At 37.3% G+C, this 27,988-nt stretch overlaps 1 protein-coding gene across 1 annotated transcript in view; it reads right to left on the reverse strand.

Annotated features, from left to right (window-relative positions):
* Nucleotides 1-8,749: 8,749 nt before the first annotated feature.
* MYO5C (myosin VC) overlaps nucleotides 8,750-27,988 on the reverse strand; it is a 35,309-nt gene continuing 16,070 nt past the window's right edge. Inside the window, exons 19-42 of the mRNA XM_074155951.1 lie at nucleotides 26,839-27,050; nucleotides 25,985-26,150; nucleotides 25,445-25,591; nucleotides 24,669-24,833; nucleotides 24,355-24,448; nucleotides 23,703-23,766; nucleotides 22,314-22,494; nucleotides 21,641-21,734; nucleotides 20,706-20,769; nucleotides 20,539-20,619; nucleotides 19,992-20,172; nucleotides 17,960-18,058; nucleotides 17,394-17,402; nucleotides 17,110-17,159; nucleotides 16,726-16,891; nucleotides 16,356-16,443; nucleotides 15,568-15,663; nucleotides 14,445-14,599; nucleotides 13,426-13,515; nucleotides 12,194-12,344; nucleotides 11,502-11,784; nucleotides 10,279-10,453; nucleotides 9,680-9,760; nucleotides 8,750-9,475 (exon numbers count right to left, since the gene is read on the reverse strand). Coding sequence (XP_074012052.1) covers nucleotides 9,323-9,475; nucleotides 9,680-9,760; nucleotides 10,279-10,453; nucleotides 11,502-11,784; nucleotides 12,194-12,344; nucleotides 13,426-13,515; nucleotides 14,445-14,599; nucleotides 15,568-15,663; nucleotides 16,356-16,443; nucleotides 16,726-16,891; nucleotides 17,110-17,159; nucleotides 17,394-17,402; nucleotides 17,960-18,058; nucleotides 19,992-20,172; nucleotides 20,539-20,619; nucleotides 20,706-20,769; nucleotides 21,641-21,734; nucleotides 22,314-22,494; nucleotides 23,703-23,766; nucleotides 24,355-24,448; nucleotides 24,669-24,833; nucleotides 25,445-25,591; nucleotides 25,985-26,150; nucleotides 26,839-27,050 — 3,045 coding nt within the window. The 3' untranslated portion in view covers nucleotides 8,750-9,322. The remainder of the gene's footprint in view (nucleotides 9,476-9,679; nucleotides 9,761-10,278; nucleotides 10,454-11,501; nucleotides 11,785-12,193; nucleotides 12,345-13,425; nucleotides 13,516-14,444; nucleotides 14,600-15,567; nucleotides 15,664-16,355; nucleotides 16,444-16,725; nucleotides 16,892-17,109; nucleotides 17,160-17,393; nucleotides 17,403-17,959; nucleotides 18,059-19,991; nucleotides 20,173-20,538; nucleotides 20,620-20,705; nucleotides 20,770-21,640; nucleotides 21,735-22,313; nucleotides 22,495-23,702; nucleotides 23,767-24,354; nucleotides 24,449-24,668; nucleotides 24,834-25,444; nucleotides 25,592-25,984; nucleotides 26,151-26,838; nucleotides 27,051-27,988) is intronic.

The following is a 27,988-nucleotide window of genomic DNA, read 5'->3' on the forward strand; positions in this document are numbered from 1 at the left end:
TGGAAATGCCTTCTAGCACAGTAACAGTGCCAAGGAAATCAAAATTCAGTATTTTTAAAGTGATATCAAAAGAACTAAAAAAGCATCTTTTAGCAGGAAAGTGACAGGAAGCTTCTAGTGTGTTATCTTCATGTCTGAAAAATTAGACCTACTTATATTAAACTCAGTAATGCATCTGGGTTCTGGGGGAGTGGCAGGGGGAGATTTTGGAGAAGAAACTTCATTTTTGAAGGATTTTAATCTATTACAAATGCCCTATTTCTGACACCAGATAAGTGTGAAAGGGCCCAGAAGTTAAATCCAACAAAAACATAGGAGGTTTCTTTGCCTTGATAGAAACCCATCAGCTCTAAGGAATTCGGCTTAGATAACGCCTGTATGTCAGATAGTTGGCACAGTTCTGACAGTGAAAAACCCAGGCTTTCTTGCCTTACTGATATGAACAGTCTCACTGCCTTGGGGAACGGGATTAAAAAGTCTACAAAGAACAGCATGGAAGGTGAGAGTCTTTGGGAACCACACACGTTCAGACCGATACATGACACTGGTCCTGAGGTGACAGGGGTAAGCAGAGCCATGAGGCGAAAGAGAAGCCTCTACTGAATAAAGTGAGTTCTAGAAGTGTGTGACACATAATGTGTATTTCATTACTTAAAGTAAAAAAAACGTATTTAGCTTGTCTGACCAAGCTGCTTAACTACTCATGTAGTCGTTAGGTAAACGTGCAAAAAGCATAGGTCAGAGTAAGGCCATTTGGGAGCTTTAAATAAAATGAACCAGGGTTGGATTAGTTTAGAGGATAACATAGTACTAGGTCAACTAAAAAGAAAAAACGTTACCATTTAGTAAACAATCAAGGCTTTTTGTTTCTCTCTTTTCATAAAAAAAATCTAACCATACTGAAGGCAATGTACTTTTAACAATGTACTAGCAATTGCTTAAAAAAAAAATTGTAGGTAGTAAATAATTTGTTTACACAGTATTAGAATTCACTATGCCGAAGGCATGTTTAACCTGAACTGGCAGTTCAGTCATCAGCAGCGGATGAAGTCTAGGTCCTCTTAGTCTGGTCTCTGCTTTCAAAACACATCAGCACAGGACAAAAGGCTGTGAAGACATCCTGCACAGGAGGTACAGCATGCAGAATATATGGAAAAGCAGTAACAAGTAACTGATCTGCACTTCTTAATGTTATGAGCCATTAATTGTGCAGTAATGATTGGCACATTTGTTGCTGTGGCTTCATACTGACCACCAGCATTCCCTAGAAAGCCAGCCGCTTCCAAACTGGCTGCTCTGTCCTCAGCAGCTGTGAGCTTCCAAGCTGCCCAAAACAAGGACAGCTTATTATAAATAGACAGCTTTTTTTGTCTGACTCTTCCCATTGGAGCAAAGGCAAGCTGACCCTTGGCATCATATATTTTGAGGCTATTTTGAGGTAACCACTCTGAAAGTAGTCAGCTTTCTATAGAGTGTTATTCTATGGAGCTGCTACAGAAACACAAATCACCAACAATTGCGGCAAAACCAGTCGTTACTGCAATCATAAACCTCCTTTCCATGTAAATACACCAGATTGTAGTGATGGGGATGCATGGAAGAAAGTTGGTACTGTTCATTTATAAGAACATGGGAAAATGGAGGGTCTAACAGCATATAACAAATTGTTGCCTATCTCAAAAGTCAGGTCTTTAAAAAAAGGTTTCACTCTCACTAATTCACCAGCTATCTCTTTTTAAATTGTAATTTCAAGCTACTTTACTAATACTTCTGTGGGGATACTAAACCAGCAAACACTGATTGAGTTTCTACTGATTAGCACCAACCTCCAAACCAGGCAAAACTCCAGAGGGAAAAGATTGTTTTGTCTAAAAGGCAACTAATTGAAGCAGGACAATCTAAATACTGGGAATCAGCAATTTCTAATTCTGCTATCCCTCAACATATGTTGGTTTGGGGGAAATCACAAAGACTGGCTGATGAAAATGCATGTGTGCACCTGCTGGACTGAAATTAGGAGTTGCATGTGCAAATCGGGAAGCTGTGAGAAGCTCAGCCAATTATGCACCCCATTATGCACATGCATCCACAAACACGAGCACAAGTGTGGAAAGGATATATTGTGCATTTTGATATAAGCCAAAGCGTACCCACAGCTCTGAAAAATCAGTTCAGAAAAGTAAAGGATACAATTTCCCTACCCATATGTGTTTCAGTGCTGGTATAAAGAGCTCTCTGTGCTCTGCAGATTTGTTTTTAAATCTTTTACAAAATAAATATGAAGCAGCAAGCTAAAGCCTGATCCACCAGAAAGCCCAAGAGCCTACTGCAGTGCTAACAGGAAGCCTAACAGGCTGTTAGGTACTGATGCAATTCCTCCTGAAGTCTCAATCTGCTTCCACCTAGCAGCTGTTTCAGCTGGTAGGAGTCTAACTTCCATAACGCGAATAATAAGGAGAAAGTTGCAGGAACTGTAAATAACAAACAGCCAGTTTCCTGCAATTCCAGCAGGCATTTATCAAGTCATGCAAAAATTTACTGGATAAATAGCTATTTATAGGCTGCTGGCCAAGAAGGACCTGAACAAAGCAGCAATTTCAAAGTCAGGAGACGCAAATAAACAGGGAAGGGACTGTCTTTTGTCTTGCAGTCATTACATCTAAATTTCCTCCCAAACAATGTAACGCATGAGAATGTGCTGTGTCAGCCAGTGAACTGTACACAGGGCACCACCTACAATCACCGAATCAGTGCTCTCATCTGCCTGTTTTACAGTGTTTTGTAAACACAGCCAGTTAAACCTTTTAGCCTTCCTGCAGAAACCGTTTCATCTGACGCTCAAATACAACAAACTATTGGACCCTACTCAGTAACGGTAGAGACCAGTTCTGCAGAGGAAACAGTGAAGAATGTCTTCTCCAACTGACAATACACAATGGTGCAGGAAGATAAAATAAAACTACTCCAAGTTGGAGTATAATCAGGACAACAAAATCCCCAAGTTTACAAAAGGAGTTTTGGAGACCAGCTCTTCAGTAGCCACATCGGTTCATGACCTTGGCTTTGTATTTCATCTAAAAAACCCCACCATAGTCTCTCTAGAACAGTGCTCCCCACCAGGAGAGTGGGATATCACCTCACCAGTAATTGCTGGATTAGAAAGTCCCCAACATCACCCCTTCTTCAGGCAGGTATTATGGCAGGATCTGCTGGTCAGGCTAGCAGCTAATCTCTCCCATTGGCACAATCTCTCTGTGGTGATGCGCGCACACGTTGACAGAAAACACTCCACTGCTGGGCAACTTTTTCCCACCTTCCCTCACCGTAGCTACTTCCAGTTCTCATGGATCCCCCACCGAAGTACTGCACACAGCGTACAAACCTACATAGTCTCAGTATGAAACGTGGGCCACAAAGGAGTTCTGACAGCACTTCACTTGTATTTCAGTTTTACTGACACGAACTAGATGAACTTCATATCCTCCAGCCACTGATAAATGAGTTTATTTTAATGGTTTCATTGTCTTTTGTTAAGTTCTGTTAAAGGTAATGGGAAATGGTCAAGATCACAGGCCAAGCAGACTTGCACACACACACCTCAGAGCAGAGTTTAGACAGGCACATAACATTTTGCACAGCTAGGGGAAAAAGCTCATGGCCACTTTCCTATCAAGAATCATAAAAAGTATTCTTGAACCCTGGGGCCACCTCTGTTCCAGGCTCTTGGAAACACCAGGTGTCTGCAGAAGTGTTTGTTTGGCAGTCTATAGGCCTAGCAATGCTTATTTGCTGTCCAGAAAAATCCAACATAACAGACCAGTAATACATCCAAGCCCTCTTTTTTGCAGTCTTTCCACATTCTGACTGATAAAATCAATAACGTACCATTTCCACACATAGCGAGCAGTAGCTGAGTTGTTCTGATTTGATGTAAACAGCCCGAAGGGGCTTCTCTTTGAAGCACTTGTCACACGGACCAAATACAACTGCTAAAAAGGTCTGGTCACACATCTTTGTGGTTGGAGAGCTGAAAGAGAAGAAGAAGGTGAGAGTGCATTCCAGTCCAACGCAAAGCTCCCCACTCCTGCTCTGCTGGCTAATGCAGCTTAGACTGTATATAGACATCTGTAGGCTGGATAATCTCTCTCTGTGATTAATCTCTCCAGCTTGATGAACTGCCACTATATGCAAGACTGTCACATGCTCTGCTGATTATATTTTTATGAAGAAACCTACAAAGCAAAATATATATTTTGTGACAATGTGCACTGATTGCACATCGTTGCAATGTGTGCTGTGCACATGGATTCACTACATGTAGGAAATTACTTCTAGTTTTTACTTAACTTCTGTCAGCAGACAGGAATCAGAAATGCTTAACAGCAGCTGGATTTGTGAGAAATCTGCACTGATCAATATTTATCGGTTTTCCACTGCATTATTAAATAGTCAGTATTATGCATTATTTTTAAAGCTGAAAAGATGACGCAGGATTCAGTCAGCAGCTACAAAAATATTATGAACAATGTGCTGCTTGAGCAGAAACTGATGCTTCAAGCACACTGAAAGCTGGGTCATTATGAACCCACTTTTGTTCTCAAGCCAAGCCTCTCTAACATCAAAGCACTATCATCAACAGAGAATTAAAAACTACTTGAAAGTCAGAAAAACAAACAAGAATAACAATGTAGTGTCATTTTTCTCTCTACATTTTTCGTAGGGAGAGTGGGATCTTTCACCACTTCTAAAATGAAAGCTTTTAACATTATTTAGACATGTACATAAATAATGAGTTTATGGTTAACAATTAGAAGAAGCTATTGCAAGAGAGATTTAAATAGAGCAAAAGAAATTCAATGAGCTATGCAGTTTTCAGAATTTGTTTGGCTGGACATCATACAAAAACCAAACCAAACTTCATTCTATGCACCTGCCTGCATTCTGCTGCTTATTCGTAAGTTTTCAGTGAACTACTTGAAAAATGAGATGATAAACTCAGAAATCCTGCCCACATCCAAGACAGTAAGTTTTGCTGTTGTCTCCAGGAGATGCGTAACTTCATCCCAAAACATGTGGGAAGCAATCTGTCCTGACAGGAATTACATCACATTCACCTGAAATTTGCATGGAGCTTTTAGTCAGCTACAGTCAGTCAAGGAGGTTTATATTTCACTTGATAAAAAGCAACAAATACATCCTGAAGTTTTTAATGCAGTCTTTAATGCATTCTCACTTAAAACAGTGAGCCTGAGACCACAAGCTGCCATGCCGTCAGGGAGCTTCTCTGTGTTAGTATTGCTCATAGCTTTAAACTGGCTACAGCACCAGGGCTCAGTCCTACCAGCTTCTTAAAATTGGACATTTACAACTGAATAACCTGTTATTCCCAGGTTCTTAGAATTAGTGGTTCCCACTGAGGGCAACTTGGGGGACATAATCACAGGTTTATAGACTTGGTCCGAAGCCTCAAGACACTAGGCCAACTAGACTCTGGGAGGAAAATGTCCACTTCAGAAGAAGTGTAAAATGAACGTATTACAGGAAAAATGCCATTTTAGGTGAATGAAATAGCATTACTAGATCTAGAGACTTTAGGCAAGGATCTATTAGGCTTGGAATAAATACTCTGGGCAGAGTGAATCTTTGATAAAGTGTGAGACTTACTGGAGTAACATACAGGATGAATCATACCTGCTATCAGCGTTTTACTTCAGATGAGATTATGACATATTACAGAATTTTGCTACAAGCCAAGCCAAAAAAACTTTTGAATAATTAAAAAGCAGTATTATACCTGGAATTGTTTGTGATAATGATGGATTTGTATACTATTTTATTAAGATAGAAAACTATTTAAACCAAGAGGTCTAAGATTACAGCTTCTTTCACTGTAGCCTCAAATTTTAAACTTACTGGGTTTTTAACATTACAGTAGAAGTTTAAAAACAGTAGTACAGTGAAACATTAAGAAATATGCTACTTATAGAGAAATTCTGTACAATTAATCTTCTTGATGAATATTCAGAATTACTCACCTTTTCAAACAGCAAGAACCTGGAGATTCTCAAGATGACTAAAGCCGTGTGCAGCTGCTAACGCAGAAAGGCAACCTTCCTGTTAAGTCTTCTTACAGGGTATTTAAAGCTCAGCCTCTCCAATTGTATCACCTCAGGTCACTTATGTACCGACGATTATAGTTTAAAGACTTTATTTTAACTGCCCTCTTTCAGAATACAGAATAAAGAACAGAAACTATTAGGGAAACCAGATCTTACCTGCCTGTTCCATACAGCAGCAATTTTTGGATGGTTTCCAAATGTTAAAGTTTAAACATGCTGGGGAAGTGACTGACAACTGATTTTTCCAACTATCAAGTTGACAATCTGACGAATAGCAATGTCAATGTTAAGTCAATGTTATCTCATACTATTAACAAGATGTAGAAGTCAAACAAATTGATTAGCATCCACACTAGCTCTTCTTTGGATATACTTTCACTATTCATTTGTTTTAAGACAATAAATTTAAAAATCAGTAAGATTAAAAATTGCTGCTTTTTTGCACTCTTAAAAAACTTGGGGGATGAAAACACATCCGAAAAAAAGTGCTGAAGGTCACATCTACTATTGAGACTCTTCTGAAGTTACTGAAATCATGCCATTAGATGTTTGCGTTTGATAGATAAGAGGATCTGAGACAAAATGTGAGGAAAAATAAAAAAATAAAAAAATTAGGTCTCAGCCCAGCAGAGGCTTGGGTAGAAATAACCTGTCCTAATCTTTTTTGTTAGAACATTATGGGAACACAGGACTGAAAGGAACCACCTATGCTGCTGAGTCCTGTTCCCAGAAACTGCAGGAGTCGCATGTCTAAACGCATCTAAAGATGCCCAGAGATCTTACACATCTCTCCATAAACCATTTCCCACTGCAGTAAGGATCATCATTTGACATTTTCCCATTTTTGGGAAATGAAGTAACTTTCTCCTTTACTATCATTCTAAGGAAGTTAACCTCAGTAACGCCTCCTTCACGTATCTGCCTTCACTAAAACTGTTCCTTATATCTAGAAGAATTACAGATAACAAACCCAATTTTGTACCTGTGTGCTGAAGGCATTAATGTCAGCAAAAGCAAGGTAACTTTCTGAAAGCGCAAAGTAGACACTGATGATTTTGAACTTTTCTTTCTAAAAATATATTTTGTTGTTTGCATACACAGTGTTAACAGCATGCTTCACACAAACTTCTGAGTAACCTAGCATCAAATTGTCAGAACAATTTTCCTTGATCAGCAATTTTTGTCATACAGACATACATGCCTTCTGACATGGGATGTAGATGTAAGAGTGGACTGTGATTTTACTCGTACCATCCCAGTTAAGACATACAGCTCCAGTAACTCTAAGAAAAGGCTATATGCAAATTACAGCAACAGAACTTGCTTGCATTAAAATATTTACAGAAGTTCACGAGGAGCCAAGGACAGCGTACCATTCTGACAGGAAGATACCTGATGTTACAGCAAAGCAACTGGACCATTAAATAAATGTTTCTGGTGCAATATGAGACTGACAGTATTCACTGATGTTCACACAGTTCCAAGTAACTTCTTTCAAATGATCCCATACTGAAAACATAATTATTGCATCACTCAAAGGACTACAAATGGATTTAAAAGCTACTTTATTTAACAGATTAAAATACTAGTCTACCTACATGTCTGTGATATTTTGTACAGCTTTTATTGTTATTGAACAAACCACAGAATTTTTCCTTCATATATTTTGAGTATATCTCTGTGGATATCACTGTGAATATTTCACTGTACATAGTAAACACCAAGAACACTGAATAGCAAGAATGATTCCTTCTTTATATTTACAGATTGTTCCATGAAATTAAACAAGTAGTACTAATGTGTAATAAAAAAAAATAAATCAAATCCATTGTTCCTTCCTGTAATATTTAAATTAACTAAATTAATTAGAATCCCTTAAATATTTCAAAGCTTTTCTCAATTTAAATAACTATGTCCAGTACACTAGCTAGAAAACTAACTTTATTTACTGAGGAATCTCTAAAAATAGTCATCATTGTGGTGAGGGAAATGCTGTTTCTCCAGCTGTTCTGACAGGGTCCAGTACTAAATGACATTACTGTTTGTTGCATTCTGCCTACAGGGAGAAGGGTGAACAAAGCAAAATCCTGCACTTGAAATGAAATAAAGATGGAGTGTAAGGAGTTAAGCTCGGTTTATCAGTAAGACCAGCCCACAGTAGGTGCATTCACTCCTACTCAGTGTTTGGACTAGAAGAGGGAAAACAGCAAAAAAGAAAGTGAGAAAGATGTGCGTGTGTGTGCACACTCAGTGCATATTCTGAAATACACTGCACTAGAGATGGACCCAAACGAAGAGATAACTCCTGTTTTCCAGAGAAACAAGCTTGTAATTGAGCCTGGATCACGACATCAATTTTATATCCGACTTTTCTACTGTAACAACGGCTATGAAAACCCAGACTTGTCACTGCAGCCAACAAAACTGAAATCTGTCTTCAAGAAGAGCACCTGAGTCCTGCCTCTGGTGGAAGGGCTGTCTGGTGGGCCTGAGCTGCCATGCAAGCACTCAGTGAGCCAAGCCAGCAGGACTACAAAAAGACAACGTGGGTTTGTAACAGCAATCCTCTTAGACTGATCTCAGTTCCCCAGTTTCAATGTAGCTATTTATATTGATTTTTATTTTTTTTTAACAATTGTGGAAGGACCTTCCCTTCCCTTCCACTACAGTATTCTGGATGAACTATTACAAAAGACTGCTTTTATGAAAGGAATAAAGGGTATAAGAAGTATAGATGGGCAAGAGCTACTGTAAAACAGATCCAGTATATCAAGACAATGAACAGAATTACCTTGGAAAAAATTCTCATTACAGGAAGTTAAGGCGAGGAAAATTGTAAAATAGTAACATTTATCACATGGGAGTCTTCCCCTCTGACTGGTGCTGACAAGGCACCAATGCAAACTTGTCAGATAAATGCTTTTCTTGTCAGGTTTGGGCTAAAATCTGTATGGTTATCCTTGTGTCCAGCTGATGATATACAGTCATCATTGCAGGACTCTAATGAAGGGAGAAGAGCAAGAAAAGAGAGAATGAATCACAAGCGGAAATTATTCCTATTTTTTACATCTTGACTCATGAACAAGTTTTTAACAGTTTAATTCACTGCAAGCTGCCGTACAATCCACCAGCTGGAAAAATGAACCATGAAAGTCTGCCTGTCTTTATATAGTCTCTGAGGAAATACCAATGCATTGGTTTCATTAAACCCTTGTGAGAAAGCCAAGTTTGAAGCTGCTGGGGACTTGTATCATTTCCAAGGCATGTGGAGAGGGGGTGAAAGGAAACGTCACTTGAAAGTGATATTTGGTATCGAGCATCAGCTGTGGAGCATCCTCACGATTGTTTAGCATAGCCTGAAATTATAACAGAAAGGGTAAGAAAATATCGTATTAAGAATCAAAGCAAAACCAGTACATTGTTTGCTTCCCATTGCAAATCTTGCTTTCATATGACGTTAAGGAGACTTGTTTTGATCAGTTCCAAATGTCTAGAAGCTGAGCAACTTAGTAATAATACGATGTAACTTGAATATGATAAATAATATTTGTAGCTCTTACCTGGACTTTACGAACAAATGATGGAGTCACTCTTTTCTCAAAATCATCTATTGGAGTGTATGAGTTGAGGATCTTAACTATCTGTTCAAATTACAAAATACTATTTTAGTATTTCACAAAAAGTGAGAAGACAAAAAGAAAAAAGCATTAGTATGACATCTTTATTGATATTTAATGGAAGTTTCAGTAAGAATTTTACAATAAGAGAGAATTTTGACTGGTCACATAATGAGTTGTTACATATATAATGATTGTTATGACTCATTTTCAGACGTGTCAGCAGGATCAAGGAGATGAAGAAAAAGCTGAATCAATTAATGGAAACAAAAAAAAGCCTGTGACAAAGTAATGAAAATACACTGTGAAATAAAAAAACATGGCATAGAACAAAGCAGGCAAGTATTCACCATTGGAGCAGTTAAAATGCTAACAATTAGGAATAAGGAGTTTAAAAAAATTCAGTTTAACAAGTGGTGATGTGGAATGCTGAATAATGTGTTTTTATAAAATGAAAGGCCAATAGCTCTTTGCAACAAATTATTTTAGATAGCTAAGATTCTGCAATTGGTCCTGCTGGAAGAAAACAGATGGTTCATTACCTGCACAGTAGAAAGAGATGTGCAGTGTTCACATATTTCCTTGGCATCATCATCTGTGATCTTTTTGACCTGAAGGAGCCAGGCTGCTTGAGACAGAGGCTCCAAAGTTTCTTTGGCACTGCTGTTCTGAAGATTCTTGTCCTTAAGCCATTCTTCCAAGTAGCTGATATTACATCTGGATTAAACCATGAACGGACAACAGAAATGTCAGACAAACGAAATTCCCCCTAATAAGCAAGTTACACTAAAGACTTCTAAAGAAGGAATGCTCCTCTAATGCAGTGGTTTTTTACGTTTTAAGTTAAAAACCATACATGTAGATCATAAAAAATCAAACAATAGCTTATGGATCTGTAAATTTAATCCCTTCTGTATTTCAATCCTTTTTATTTTTTTTATTTCTTAAAGCTTGGATAATATAAAGCAAGTTATTAGTTTAGCTGTTTACAGAAAATTACTAATATATTTCCTATTACACTGTAGCACTATATGTAGCACTGTAGCACTATAGGTCTTTAAAATATTCATTTACAACTGAGCTCATACAGGAAATGAGAACAATCTTTGCACATTACAAACCAGGGCCACGCTTACAACTATTGACCTAAAGGTTTTATCAGCTTTCTTCTAGTAATATTCCCAGATGGGTCAAGATTTTACTGATTTTCCTTTCACCTTAGTCTGTAGGCTGTCTAATGGAGAACAAATGAACTGTATATTCTGTAAAACAGTAAGAAGCATGTTCTCTTGATGCTCGTAAGAAGACAGATGATGCTCAATCAAAACCCTCACAGGGTCTGTCTCAGTGCTTTTCTCATCACAGGGCATAAAAAATGCAAGTCAGCTTTTGTCCATCTGCCAGCCAGGGGATGCTGCACCTGTTTACCATAGTAAGAAAGACTTAAAAATACTATTCATCACATCATGAGTGAACTAGCATGGAAAGAATCCTAAACACGTCTGACTTAAAGCTCCAGACTGTAATTTTCTTTGTCTCTTCCTCCATTAGTGTTTCCATAGAGAGAAAAATTTCTAATACTTTATGTTGAGAAAGCTGAGCCCAAAAGGCAAAGATCTATTTTTTCAAAATGAGTAGAAAACAATTAGTTACTTCCAGTGGAACGGTTACAGAATATCCAGCGACTTAGCAATAAAGGCCATTACACAAAAGTGTTAAAAACTCATTCTCAAGCAACTGATTGTAGAAACTTTACTGGCTTTACCTTATCTGCATTCCTTTCCTACATGAGCACATGTCCTTGCGGAGGAAGAGACTATTGAGGGTGATAGCTCCAATCAGAAAGAAAAGCTGCTTCACTGCCTGCTTTAGAAGCTCAGAGTCCAAGCCATTCTGGCACATAGTACTATAAAAATAGCTGAGCTGTTGCAGGATAGAGGTCATTGTGTAGGTATCTGTGTCATCTATACTAGAAGAACGTTTACGGAACCCCGTAGGTTTCAAGCCAGAAATTCCCTGAAGGCTTTCATATTCCAGCATGCCTGGTACTGAAAGACAACAGAAAATAACAGATAAGACCAACACTCCTAAGGGTCCTTTTAGTTATGTTAACTATTATTGAACAAAAACTACGTGTAAACGATACAAGAAAAATAAGACACTGAAAAAGGTTTCTGGAGTACACAAATTTTAAAAAGCCTTTTGTTTCTGTAGAACATTGATCGGTTTCAAAGCATTATCCCGCACCAGGAAATGCTGTGAAGTAGAAGTCTTTCCAAACCCTGTGGGGATGCACCATTCAGTGGAATTTATATGTGCAGAAACACAGATACAGGTACACATATGTATAAATGAACAGGAGAAAGAAGTGTGCCCCATCCTTTGCCTCCATGTATAAGCTTTAATCGTAGACTTCACAAACTACATTTAAGTCTGTTTGGGTTGTTGCTGTCTTACCGATCATGGGCTGAATGTTATTCTCCATTACAATAATGAACTGGTGATAGATACGAATGGCCAAATCACTGAGAATTTGTCTGTATTCTGAGAGATCAAAATGCTTCAAACAGTTCTTATTCTGACGTGGAGTGTTACCCTTCATAAATTCCTACAAGTAAGTTTTAAATATAATTATTAGAAATCACACAACATTATAGTTATGAATTGTTACTATAATGTAATATATGTATTAGAATAACTCATTCCATCTCCAGAATGAGAATGAGACTCATCTCCGAATGAGTCGAGGCTACAGCTAACTCCAATGGATGCTTCCATTTCTGGGCTTCCTGTACTTAATTTTGCAGTTTATGTTGATGTTTACTCTGTTCCTAAAATCTGCTAAAGCCAAAGAAAAGACATGCATAGATTTCAATGAACTCTGGAGCAATTCCTAGATCACTTAAACAGAAAGAAAACTCCACCCCTACCCCAACCCCCCCAAAAAAAGACAAGATGCCGTTTTGAAGCTATGTAGGGAAAAAAAAATAATTACATTTTATTGCTACAAAGGAATCTCATTTTTGTACTTCTCAGGAAAGTTCTAACTTCAAAAGTCTAGACTGAATCCTAACTTGTGTGAACTCCTGAATGTTCATTAGAAATAGAGATTAAAACTCTATGTTCTGGATTCAGCCCTTTCCCTAACATTGCAACTAAATTATAAAAGACTGTTATTAATTAAGGTTTAATGCTTTCAATTCTACAGTGTTCTTTATCGATATGACCACAAGAGGGAGTATTGTTGTTTAGACAGTACACAGTTACTGTGATTTCAAGGCTTTATGGTACCTCTTGGCTTTAATCCTGAAGACTATATTCTTATGTGCCTATGCAATTTCAGTTCAGTCTACCTAAGTTTATAAAACCTAGTAATAAAATACAGATATATGTAGCTCGACATCTGAAGTCCAGCTCACGTTAAAATCAAATTAAGTAGCAGTTTCCACATCATGTCTTTAACCTACTTTAGCACTTTTATGTTTTCTTGATTTCACTTGATCTGTTAGTTCTATACTGTCTTATTATTTGTAAGACATATAACACCACTGCAGAGCAAGATGAATATCTAAATATCTGGAAGGAACAGTGATGAACTAGTGAATAATTACCGATTATCACTATTTTAAATTCCAATTAAAGTCTGTCACAAGTGAAGTAATGGAATTATTTGATGAAATCATTCCTACCTGTTCCCCGCTGTACTGCTTCAAACAGTTAAGAAAATAATACGTATTGGAAAGCCAAAAGGACAACATCTCAAAGTCTTCTGAATGTTCCTGAAAATTATAAGTAACACAGCCTTATAATGGTAATGTCTCATGAAGTTAATTTAATAACTAAAGAGCATTACAGAATTGGAATAATAGAGCCCATATATAGCAGAAGGAGCACACAGCATCTATAACATGCTAACTCAGCAAATCATGCTGAGTTTTCAGGCTAATATACATATAGCAAAGAACCCTCTTTTATCTGGTAAACACTGTTTAAGTCTTCTTAAATGACAGACTGGCTAAGTAAGTCTGAACCAAACAGTTTTACGTATTTCTATGTATAGTGTTGTAGTGTACTAGAGGCCTTCCTGCAAAAAAGTGTGAACACCTGTGTACACGGATGAGACTGAACTACATATAAATAGAATTCTAACTGTATCTGTTTTATTTTCATTTATGTAGATGAGACAACAGGCTAACAATTCTTGTTTATAACTTGATTTTGTGAACTGGTTGGCAACATAAGTTTAATCACTTGGGTACTAAAGCTGCAGTACCAAATGACATGTCAGAAAAAATAACACTCGTAGAACAGCACTGCAAAAATCTCTTAAAATTCCGATACCTGCCTGCTATGAAACGTGCTAACCTTCATTTCTGTCCATCTGACTTTTACCAGCGCTGAAAGTAGAGTGCACTTCACCTAATTAGCTACTCGTTGTAAAATGTAAAATACTTCATTTTGTCAACAAGCTCTTCAGATAAAGATAATTTCTGTTAATGCATTCTGTGTTGAGCACAGCAGAACCTTACCTGGGGGCTTTATAGGGACACAACTACAAACTACAAAAAAGACTGTCACTAATGGTTCTTGTTCTATTACAGGAATACTAGCAAATGGAAGTGTGAGCATTCCCCGGGTACCGTGCATGCATCTTGTCAAACTTACATTAAAAATCAAAAAGTACAATACAGCCAAACATACTTCCTACCTTAACAACTTGTTTGATACCATCAATGGTTACATTCATGAAAGATTTCAGCATGTCAGCATCATTCAGATAATCTGCATACCTCACACACATGAATAGGATGTGAGCTGGAAGGCCAGGTATCATATTAACTACAACTCCACGTGGCTTTAAATCTGCATAAAGGAGTCATCAGGTTTATTACATAAAAATTCAATAATTCAATGTTTCATTCTGAAAAAGACAAGCACTATAGAGTTTATTTCTTCAGTGACCAGTCACCTGATAACTGATTTACTGGTTGCTTGTTTTTGAAAACTTCTGTAACAGTATTGTTCATATAAAACTATTAATTAAGTTTTCCAGAGTAATAGGAGAGTCATTGTAGCAAATGCTAAGGTCCAGCATGGGCTACGCCACACAGGACAGCTTCAAAAAGCAATCTGCATTTAACTACCCACTGGAGGCCCCACCAAATTCTGGCATTGCTTAATGATACACTTTTGCTGACAAAGATATAAACACTCACAAGGCTGAAGTAGGTGAGAAGAAAAGGAAGACGTTTCCAAGTAGCAGTTTATAAGGGTACTTATGTACATGGAAAATTTGTCGACTTTACTATTAATTGTAAGCTAATGCAAAAAGCTCGTGTGGCAGTAAGATGGATACCGTGAAGTAAGTCAGAGGAAGGACAAAATTCCTCTACAAGAGAAGCATGAAAGTACAGTTCCCCTCAGTGAAGGGAACGATATGGGAAGGACAGGCAGGAGAGTAATCCATCACACAGGGATATAAGCCCAGTGACTTACAGACTTAGTAGATGACCAGAAGAAAGTAAATTCAAGTCCCTGGAGTGCTCCTGAGATTTATAGCTTTATAAGTGAATAAATAATAAGAAAGATAACAGAGTCAGCATTATGTACAGTCAGACAAATGATTTTTATGCAGACAAAGCACTTCTATATTTGAAATGACCAGCAGTAGAAAAAGAGCAAGATAGAACCTTCAAGTCGTATTGGTAGTAAAAGAGTGAAAAAAGGCAACTTTGAACATAAGTGAAACACAGCGCCTTGTAGCTTTTGTTGTAGTATTCTACACTGGGTATCATTGACTACTGATAAAATTTGAAGAGCTACTAAAATACCGAGGATCAGATTTTGAATGATCCTGTCTTCGTCCTCTTTTTTGTACTCCATCATTCCAACGTACTCTTTGGACAAAGCTGGTGCATGAGCTTCAGCTGTCAAACACAAACGCACTGTTACCTGCAGGTAAATGGCTAGGCTAACGTCATATTAGAACAAACAACTGGAAAAAAGCACTTTTCCCTGTAATAAACAGAGTATGGGCCCTGTTCACAATAACGCTCTTAGCTTGTGGTTCCAAGCATTATTAGTTAAATACCATTTATACTATTAATGTGATTAGTTTCACTGGATTCAGTGGAATTACTTGCACTAATGAGACAACTAAAAATTAGTCACCTCTGCAATGTTTTGAAGTGGATTATATAGTGAAGAATTACTTGCTATATAGGAACTTCGTACAAACTAATTTCAAATCAGGAACCATCTGCCATTTGAAGGTAACAGGAGGAGCTACTCATCTGATGCAAAACTAACACTCTGTTGGCTCAGAGACAGTTTGTGTAAGGGAACGCATTAACTTTTGTTGACAGAACCTGATGCCCCTGGATTAATCTTTTATCATATAGTCTAGGTGCCATACTCGCCCATTATTTAGCTAGAAAAAAAATAAAGGAAAGGGTTTTTATGTAATTTCTGTTGATGGTTCCCTGGCACTTTTTTCTGAGGTTTTAAAATTTCTAACCCCGCCTCAGCCCCTACCTTTTTTTTTTTAATTTACTTTTTCAAACACAAACTGAACATCCAAATCTGTATTAAAAAAAGAAAAAAAGTAACAGTATCTTACTTTTTTCAATAGTCTTGGTAAGAGTTTTGATCTGATCCTCCAATTTTTTTATTATTCTATCTTTCATGTCTAGTTTTTCTTCAAGATCCTGTAATAATTAAAGTCAGTGAGTTCAGAGCAACCACAATTTAAAAATTTTGAAGTCTTCTACTGCATTAGCAGTCTTCTACTGCTACATGTTATTGCCACAATTCAAGAGCACTATGATGTGCTTTAAATTATATTTGGTGGAAGAAACGTGAAACCTTCATACCTTTTTTCTCCCTCAACGAATTTAGAAAACATCCTACCCATACCATGAAACCATGATTTTTTTCTTTTTATCCTGCATTTCAGGTACAGTTTCTTAACGACAGTTTCATTTCCTCACCATGTTTTCCACAGTAAGTCGAGTTGTTTCTTGCTTTATCTTGCTTTTTACTTCATCCTGGATTTCATCTTGCATCAAACCATTGCTCAGCCCCTCAATTTCTTGGGTTGTGACTTTCAGTCTCTCTTTTTCTTTTATGTCTATTTCATTCTGGGCCTCATTTATTCTAAGAATAGATAGATAGGAAGCTTTGTCTCTTATTCTTCTTTCATTAAAGCATAGTTGTATCATACTTGTCCATTACTTATTAGCTACACGCACAGCTGTAAGGCAACTCTTACACTGGATGTGGTACTTTAAAGAATTTAAGTAACTGTTACCTCGGCTTATGGCAATTACATTTCTTATATTAAAAAAAAATAAGAAAAATACATATATATTTACCGTCTTTGTGTTCTATCCCCTTCTAGCTCATAATGCAGCCGATTAGACATCTCTTTCATTTTTTTCAGTAACAATTAGCAACCAAGCCCAAAACAAAAGAAAAACAACAAAATCACATTTTCTTACTGTTCTGTACTAGTATTTAGTAAATCTCTCTTTACACTCATAATTTTGTTTCATCTAACAAAACTGAGTGACATGCCAGATAATGTATCAGAGAAGTATCTGACTACTCCACACCACACAGAAGATTTTATGGGACGGGGAATTTTGAGGCTACTAACTTCCTGCAGCTGGCAGTAAAACTACTTGCAAATTTTAAATCAATTGATTAGGAAGACACTACAGTTAGAGAGAGACTCAGAAACCTCAGCAAAGTATGTTTTCCTACATTGAGAAGAACTTTCCAAAAGCAAATTTAGCAAGAACTTTTCCTTCTTGTCTCCCACTCTGAATTTTTCAACACCCTCTGAAGTCCATCTCATAGAGTATGCCTTAAGTCCGAAACCATTTTTCCTTTTTATGAGTGTTTCCAAAAGGCATACTCCATTGCACGTATTCTGTGCACAGCCCTACTGAATACACTTGCAGACATCCAAATCATAGAACTGAATGACCTAAAAAAGGTTAAAATAAATACATGTACTTTCATATATATTATTTTTTAATAGTAGTGATATAAACTACACATTTTTTCATCACGTTTCTTACATTTTACCACCAAGAAAGTAAGTATTAAGGCAATGAAGTTATTATGTAATATTGCTTCAGCTTTTAAAGGTTCACATATAGGAAATTCATTCATCATGTTCATCTTAAAGAAATGTAAGACTAGGGACCATACTGGTACTTTACCTTTCAACTTTACAGTCTGTTCTTGAAGACGGTTTTCAAGTTCTAATTTTTGATTTTCAAGTTCAGAAACTTGCTGTTTAAGATCTGGGATCACCTATTAGAGAAAAAGATTTGTGTATTTCAGCACCTTCCTTATTTTCAAATGTCTGCAATAGCTCCTGTGACACTGGAAGACTTTCAACCGCAAATAGTCAAAGACCGGGGAGACACTGTGAGGGAGGGCTGCTACCTGCTTGCCTGACTTGTTTAACTTTTCTGGAGGCATCTGCTGCTGGCCACTTAAAAATGAAACAGTGAGCTAACTAAATGTTTGGACTGGCCCAGCGCTATGATTCTTCTGTTCTAGTTTAAAGCAAATTACACTGTGGCTTTAGTTTCCCTAGCTCAATTAACACTGGAAAAAACCTCAGTATGTTATAAAATCATATTTTAAAAATAACTTTTTTTTATATTTTCAATTTTAGTAACTTTGTTTTGAAAATATTTCTTTAGTTATTTTTAACTCAGCAGAAAAATAATATGGTATATACTATCTTCTGGAATAACAGCACTTCCTTGTGTTAGACAGGTTTTACAAAGTACTAATAATTAGACTCCTAAACCTTGCCTGCAATTTGTTAGCAACTCGATGTGCTCAGCTGCCCTCTGGTGGGGAGAGCCTCAGAACTGCACAAATCTGTAACCACAAATCCCACAGGCACCTGGTTTTTCACTATCAAATCATAGAACTTGCCGACCTGACAGGCAGAAATTGCTTTAAAGAGGCTTTTGAGAAAAAGATGCTAATTTCTGTCTTCTCGCTACAGGGAACGGATGAAGTAACTACATTCTGAAGTGGAATGCCTCAGTACAATGAAAATTGAAGCTGGTTGCTGAGGGTTGACCCGGGCTGGCCAGCAGCCAGGCACCCACAGAGCTGCTCACTGCCCCCCTACCTCCACCCCACACCCCCGCAGAACAGGGAAGACAATAGGAAGAGCAGAAGTGAGAAAACATCTGGGTCAAGATAAAGCCAAACACCCTCTTTCTTCTTCCTCTGCCTCAGCTGAGCATGACATTATATGGTAGGGGGATACCCTTCTGGTCAGCTTGGGTTGGCTGTTTTACCTACAAATCCAAAATGCAGCATCATATGGACTTCTACAAAGAAAGTGAACTCCATCCCAGACAGACCCAGTATACTGTTATAATACTGACCCATAGAAAGTTACAGTATCACAAAACTACTTCTCATTAAGTCTCAATTACCGAAAGTGTTCCATCAGAAAAAAATATATGGCCTGACCAAAAAATAGCCTTTTTTCTTTTAATTATCAGATGAGAAGTCTAAATTATGTGGGTATTAAAACAGGTATGGTGACCTAACTTTCTGGTAGCGACTAAACTTCTGATTCATTTTTAGTTAAAATTCTGTGTAAATAAAAAACAAATACTTGTTTCTTCATGACTTCCAGTATAAAGCTGCATATCTGTAGAAATTATTACACCCCTCAAAAGTTCCAACTTAAAAATATTTGTATGAGCTCAGTTTTTGACATCTTGGCAACATTTTGAAGTTCAAAACATCTTTTATAAAATCTGAATATTCTGTCACATAAACATACAAAGGTTCAAACGCATTCTAAAGACTCTCAGTGTCTCCCTTGCTATCAAGAGCAGGAGCCAAAGCCTGTGTGTGCACTACACATCAAGTCAGAGTTTGTAAAAAGGTATTTTGCCTTTCTGGGATTAGAATCAAACCTCCATTCAGGTTTATGCAAAAGAAAATGCAAAAAGCCTCTGTGAGGCTGCCCCAAGAAGCTGTACAGTCGGACAATAAATCTGTCTGCCTCCTAACACAGTACCCCAGCTTGGACGGAAGGAGCCTGAATGGATGTGCAATCTTAGACGGCTCTATCCGTTCAAGTCGAGCTTTGAGATTTCAAGGACACCACCACAAGATTTTGAAGGCTTTGTGCCACAAACACATTTGGATTGTATTATTAAGTAACAAAAACATACTTTCATTTACCACACCTTGATCTTACCAGGTTTTCTGAAGTTAGTCTGCTAACTTCAAGTCGAATACCATCATTTATGTCATTTTCCTCCCGAAATAATTTTTGTAGATGATTAATATCTTGGCTAAGATGTTCAACTTTGAAGTTCAAACCTTCAATCTCCTTTTCGTATATTTCTTTCTGAGACTGGAAATGACTTTCCAATACTCTGTTAAAAAAAGGGAGAAAGAACATGGCAGATGTAGTACAACCTCCATGCCATGGGTCAAGTTTAATATAAAGTGAAAACAAAGTACTGTGATTGACACACATACATTACACCACCTGTGCATTGAAGTTATGCATGATATCTTGGAGGAAACGTATTTCCCTGTCTGACACATACGCACTTACCTCACTGACTTAGTAAAAGTTTGTTAAAGTGATTTTAAGCTGCTCAGCCAGTCATAATGTAATGTTTGTTCATTTCTTAAGCAGATGTTCAGTATTGCACTGTCAAATAAGTTACTGATCTTTCCATTTATTTTCTAGATCACAAATTGGAGTTATAAAAATACTGAAGAACTGAACTAACCTAGTAGCTTTTTTCAAGCCCTCATAAGCAAACCACAGTTCTCCATCCTCATTTAAGTGTTCCAAATCCTCCGTAGAGAGTCTAGAATACAAGGCGGTATCATTAGCATGCAGGTGAACAAAATGCATTTCTTTAGCTTTTTTAAAGAGACCTCAGAACAAAATTACCTGCTTCTTACATCTTCAACATCATAACTTTCAAGAAGCTGTTTTGCAACTTCTGACATCTTTTCTGGAAAAAAACAAGTTTATTACATGAATAGTTTTCTCTGCACATTTCAAATTAAGTTTGATTATAAAAATCAAGCCAATCTCTTCCTAAATCTACAAGGTTCTTTCCTGGTACTCAGTAAATATATCCGATTTGCTACAAGAATATGATGAGAGACTCGGTTCTACTTCTGGATATATAAGGTGCACTAGAGAGGTATATATTACCAATACTTTTTTTTTTTTCTCAAAACACATCAAACTTTCAATGCAAAGTTGTATCTTTCTCTTCTGAACCTGGACAACTGCTAGAGTTGTACAGATGATTTGTCATCTAGTGCTAGGTTACTACATTAAATGCTGCAGATACAGGTTTGCTCTATGACATTGTTAGCATTGAACAAAATGCACAATGCTAGTGCTTCTTATTGAGTACCTTTTCCCAAAGAGAACCAAAATCAGCAAGTTATTTAAGCATATTTGGTATTTATGGATGAATGAAAGTAGGTTAAAGTAGGCTGAATGAAAGCCAGGTAACGCATTGTAACACATTGTTTCCGTATTTTTGGGTCTCCACAAGTTACTTGCTAAATTCTAAGTGAAGTTTAAGTTATTAATACTGATTTTTAAACACAAAGGAGGAATGTCTGAAATCAGAGTTTCTCCAAAGGGGTACTCCAGATCTCAGTATTCAGTGATCACTTAGCAAAACTCACCTGTTGTTGTGGTTTTTTTTTCCCCTTGCGAGTAAAGGTATGAATAGAATAAAATCACCACGGGATGGGAAAGAGAACTGAGTTTTTGTCAAAGCTAACATGGTAGAAATCAGTTTAAACTGGCCTGGTTCACATTGTACTTGGCAGGTTCTCTGAATTGTCTAGTATGTAGCTTACCCCTCAATTCTCGCTTCTGTGACTGGGCCTGCTTTTCAACATCCAATTTTTGTGTCTGCAGCAGTTCAATTTCCTTTTGCAACTCAGGTATTTTCTGAATCAGACAAAAATTATAGACTGAGACAAGAAATGAAGGACAAGGGCTGAGTAACAGTTAAATCATAAAGATAATTACAGTTAAGAAGTTCATACTTCTTAAGTAAAGTAAGTAAAAGACAAAATGTTTTGTGTCTAAAGCATCTGGTTCTCAGGCACCAGAACACTAATGTGTTTGTGTCACGGAATTGACTCTGAGAAAAAAATGTGACTTTACACAAAAGTATTATTTTCAGGTTCAGTTTATAAATGACATTTATGAAAAATTCCCTGAGAAACTAACGCTTTCTTGGAAGAAGGAAGAAAAAAAAAGACCCACACATTTAAACGTATAAATATTCTGGCACAATTATTCTTCAGAACACGAACTTATTTCTGAGAGCAATAACTTACTCATATTTTGTACATTAAAATAATGCACTATAGTGGTGTATCAAATACAGACTATTAACTACAACTTCTTCTAAAAATGCACTCAAGATAAAAAAATAATGAAGATAATCTATAAATAAAACACCCACATTCTCTACTTGCTTTATGTAGCAAAGACTCCAAAATGAAACGCATCATACTTTACCTGGGCTTGTTTTGTAAGTTGTCCTAATTCCATTTTCAGGCCATCCTGAATGACAATTTCTTGCTGAATTTGATGTTGTAACTGAGTTTTTTCTTCTTTCAGAATCTTAATTTCTCCCTTGAGCAATTCAATCTCCTTTTCATAGTCCTGCTTCTGATTTTGGAAATTTTTCTCAAGTATCCTAAACAAAACAATGGAAAGGTAATGTTATTTTGCTACATTCATAAGTGAAAGAGCAGACTTTGGTTTTGTTTTAATTTGAAGGACGTATTTTATTGAAAAAAAACTTAAATGAACCACAGTTACTTGAAAATGCTATCCTACATCCCCACAATCAATCTACAGAATGGATGATAATGGGATGACAACGTCCCTGGATTTCCCTACATCGAATTCAGATACTGAGACTGAATTCAAGGCTGAGTTTTTTTCCACTTAAAGGCTAATTCTCTAACTCTTTGAGAGGTAGCCTACCTGGGCAGCTTTCCACTACAGTTACGTTCACAGTCAGCACTGAAAAAGGACATAGCAACAGAAAGCCCTGTGTCCTTCTCAGTGGAACTTTGTAAGCAGCTTTCTATTTTCTACTAGTGCCTGCTGGAATGAACTGGCTTCCGACGTAATAAAACTAATGGGCAAAGCAGAAAAACTAGCACAGAAGTGCTCTTAGTATAGTCCGAATTTATTTGCAGCTGAAATCAGACTGAGCTGAAACACCACACAGCTTCCAACCCTCAGGAACAGTGACTGCACTCTTCACACTTCAGAGAACAGCATTTATCTGGTACCCGAAGTTCTCTTGTCTTATACTGCAAGAGCCTTACTGGGAAATAAACACTTGATCTGAGAAAAGCATGCTGCAAACCTTTTATTGCTAAATAATAGGATTTTTAATACTGCAAATGAAATACCAAAGCCGGGGGGGAGGTTTTTCCCCTGTATTTTTAGTCAAATGTCCTTTAAAACCACTGCCTTTCCTTCAAGCTGAATCTTTCAATTCTGTCCTTTGATATTCACTTCACAGGAATTTTGACTGCTATGGCCATCAGCTGCTCTCCCCGCCCTGACTGAACTCTGAGGATATGTCCAAAGAAAGCATTATGATCAGGTTTGCCTTTCAGTTTTGAGAAAGACACATGTAAAGACAGGAAACTGTAAAAGCAAGAACAGTCTCAAGTCTACAATATAATTTCCTGCACGTGACTGACCCACAAAGCATGTGCTTTTCCTCAACTGTACATGAAGTACTTCAGTACCAGCACTACTGTCCAAGAACACTGACAGATTCATAAGTGATGTGAGCATGATACATTTACAGCAGGAAAAAGAAAGGAAGGGAAAGAGAAAAAAGGAATTCTGTTGCAAAGCAATGAAATTCAGATTCCATACATTCTCTGATTTTCTTCTTTTTGTACATCATTGAAGAGCTGCTTCGTGAGGTCATCCATTTTCTCTGTCAAAAAATATTTCAACATTTCAAAGACCTTCATGCAATTATGTGCATTTATTAAAACAGTATGACCACAACGAGACCTTTTGTTTTAATTAGATTTGATTTTAAGCAATCCTTAACATATTTTAAGGCTGAAATTACTCCCTCAAGTGCCAAGAATTATCACAGTAAATTTTACAAGTAATGCTATAGAATAAAAAGGTTCTGAAACACCAAAGTGTTATTCATCTAACGTATATTTGATCTCGTGCTGCCTGTGTCTTGAAATTAGATTCATAAAGCAGTATATTAAAGGAGTCAGGGACAAAGTGACATTTTGAAGGAATGCACGTGCATGAGACAGGAAACATAAGAGGAGAGCTTTTGTTACTGAAAGAACAAATTTAATTTAATTATTAAATTAAAAGCATTTGCACTACACATTCTAAGCAAGACAAGCTTAGGACCAACTTTTAATTTACTGTAAATTCAGAAGTTATATTCCTTTGATTAGAACAAAAGTCGTTTACCTTTGCTGAAAACCTGACTTTACACTTTGCCCCACAATAACTTTTATAACTCCTTTAAAACTCCTTTTAGTTATTGTACCTTTCATTTCCTCAGTTTTTTCTTGGAGCTTTATTTCTAAGGTCTCTTTCTGTTCTTGTAATTCTTTATTCAGATTCTCAAGTTTTAATATTTTCTGTACACAGAAAAAGTAAACATAATATACAAATTACAAAGGAGGAAAAAATAGCTTGCAGAAGATCTTACATTTTAACAAGCACATATGGATTCCCTTCCTCCCCTACCACTCCCCCAAAAGTGAAATTACTTAGTAACTCTCGAATCGCGTTTGATAAATCCAGTAACTGAAAAGATAATTTAAAAATAAAAGCACACAGATGTCAATTAAAATTTACCTGTTCACTGTCCTCTTTATATTTTTTCCCTTTCTCTTCATATGTTCTCTTTTGAGCAGTTAACTTTTCAAGATCTAATTCAAGTTTTTGAATTGTATCCATGTCATTCATGTGAGTTGAAGCAAGATTGGTCAATCGTTCCAGCAAACCATGATTTTCCCTACTCTAGAATGAGCAAGACAGGTTGAAAGAAATCAGAAAAAAGCACACCTGAAACTGTTAAATAGAATTTTGAAGGAAGCACCTGACGTATTTCTGCTCACTATCCCATATCAGTCATGATTATTTCAACCAAGGATTGTTTCCATCAATTAGATTAAAGCTACCATATTAAAGATGATTTGGCTGCTACGGCTCTCAAAAATAAGCTGCAAAATAAACATAATATGAAATTCCAAAAAGTTACTAAGTATGTAGCACCAGAGCAGTACCTCACACATCTTCATCCTAATACAAGTAATTCCATCCAAAGATTGGACACACTACTCAAGAAACAGGAAAAAAATGTTTTCAGATTCTGCAAGATTCAGATTGCAGATTCTTCTCATTGGCACAACTAATCCAAAAATATAAGGCAACCCTGGATAATTCTTCCTGCCCTGGATGTAGGAAGAATACTAGTGGCTTATTATAAAGGACTCTATCCCTTACATATTCTCTTGTCTTGTCAAGTATGGATATTGTAATTCACGTAAGCCTCTATTCAACATGAGAACTCTGAATAAAAGAGATATCATAAAGAAATTAGCACAAATAAACTGACTGGTGTCCCTCACCTGCTCTTCTATCTTTTTCTGCAGCTGCTGAACTCTGTATGAAAGCTGGATATTCAATACAAACCGCCGAATATTCTGAAATCTGCGTCTGGCAAGCCACGCACGGGCATATTTCTGAAGGATCACAGCCTTGTGTTCTTGAAGCATCTTTAAAATAAAATATTAATATCCGTCTGTAATTATTTATGCCTCAATCAGCATCAATTACAACACTCTGTGAATCTGCATGCACTGGGAAGGACAATGCTTCTCATGGAAGTATCAAAGTACTGAAATACCCGAGACACATCTGAACCACTGTAGTAATCACACTAAATGATTTGCATCAAGTATAAACCAGAGTTCCTGGTAGCTCAGAGATAAGATCTAATCTACCGTGTATCAACATTTTTATAGTAACAATATAAAAACAGAGTAGAAGACATGAGACCCAGACATGCAAAAGATAAAGTGGTAGGGATCATTGCCCTTGTCTCCGGTCTTTCTTATAGAGCAACAGCTGTGTCCAGTTACTGAAATATAATTTTTGAAAGGCTGTACCTTCTGGTATTTTTTTCTTGCTAGAAATCCTCTTGTATAAGCTTGAATTGTTACAGCAGCCACATGGATGAGCTGGCAGAGTCTACGGACCAGGTAACCCCGACAGTATTTCTGAATAATTATAGCTGCCCACGTTTCCTTCAGATTTCTTGCAGTTATAGCTTGCCTTAATTCAAAAGACAATAAAGTTTACTTAGGTCACATTAGATTTCTCATGTTCATTCCCTCAGTCAGCCAAATCACATACACACAAAAGATAATGAAAACAGGCATCCACTATCTAAAACACAGCTTTTTATTCAATCAAAGCGAAAGAGAGGGAATTATCCACAATCTTTGAAATCTGTTCCACAAGCAATTGTTCTGATGGTCTCTTTCTGAAAATTTCAAAGCCTACACAGAGCCAACTTCCTCTCAGTCTGCTCTGTGAATGACTGGTGCAGTTTCTCTGCTGCATAATTCCTTGTAATAATTTGTACACACTAATTTGTAGACCCTTGTAAATTGCTTTTCCTTTCTGCTACCTGACTTCTTCTCTGGCTCTGAAGCTAAGCAGTAAGTGCAAGCCAACAACCAGGCCACGCATCATTAGCTAATGACTGCGCTTACAGGTAGACAGGCCTCTCGGCAATCTGGCAGACAACATTTGAGCTCTGCCAGAGTACTTTCTTCACATAAGCTGAGTAACTTGAACATTTTCAAGTCCATAATTACAATCAAGAGGAAATGGAAATACAATCTGAATTGCTCTTTCCTAAAAATTACACTTCCAAATTAGTGCTGGGCATGAATTTAACCTTCCATATCCCCTCAGGCACGCCCTAACAGCAAGTTCATTTATCAGCCACAAGTACCGTACAGTCCGCTGCCCCCGGAAATACTGCTGGATTATAATAGCTGCTTGTTTTATGCGAAGGAATTTCTTCCGCTGCAGCCAGCCTCGAACACTCTTTTGGATCATGATGCATGCGTGTCTCAGTTTATCCGATCGCAGTTTTTCTAAGTAAGCAACCTGTCCTGCTCTGAAGAAAATTTTTGTTCTCCCAAACTGATACTGGTTATGATCCTGGAAAAGAAAACAATACATATATATGAAGTTTTTAGTTTATTATTGTAGACCAGACACTCTCTTCCTTTTATAAGTTGTCACTCCTGTCCAGCTCCTCTGAAATGACATGATCTTGCTAAATAAGAATATCTTCTCTGCCTTCTTTGTAGATAGGAGTATACGGGGAGAAGATCCACTTAGCAGGAAAGAACCAGAGAATTACATGCAGAAATTGCACCCTAGTGATCTCAAATTAGAGGGAGGATCTGGACTTATGATCAAGGCCTTGAAAGCAAACTCTTCACCTCCTCCTACAGATCTGGTTCCTTGGGCTCAACACTACTTTTTGGTGCACACGTCTGGCCTTGAATCAGCGAGCTGTGTGAACAGAATCTCAGGGGAGAAGCTGCTTTTAAGCTCAGACTCTCACCCTTGGCATGTGCCAAATCCATGTGGCAAGTACGGTTGTGCTTGGTCTTATACATCCCTGGGTCTGAACTCAGTCCTGACACGCCGACTTGAATCACTGGCTTGACTTGGACCAGCCTCATCACGACAGACTTGTCTAACAAACAGGAGCAATATGCAAAATAGCACATTTTCAGAACAGCTCACCAATATGCTACATTCCACCATCAAAAGCCCTTTTGTGTGCATAAACTTCTAATACTTGACAATTGTATACAGTTTACTGTTCGCTAGTTTATATAGGTAGAGTATCTTCCATTTCACAAGTGAAGATATTAAGCACAGAGAGGTTAAATCACCTGTCTACGGCCACATCACCACTGTGTCACAATGCAAGATTATTGACTTGCAAGCCTGTGTGCAACACACTAAATCAGGAAAGACAGAATAACATAAATATCTTTCCTCCTTGAGGAGTGAGATACTACTTTTGGCAAAAGAGACCTTTTATTAATAATACATGCTATAATACACAATGGGTCAGCGAA

The sequence above is a fragment of the Numenius arquata genome, chromosome 11 (genome assembly GCF_964106895.1).
Source record: "Numenius arquata chromosome 11, bNumArq3.hap1.1, whole genome shotgun sequence".
NCBI lineage: Eukaryota > Metazoa > Chordata > Aves > Charadriiformes > Scolopacidae > Numenius > Numenius arquata.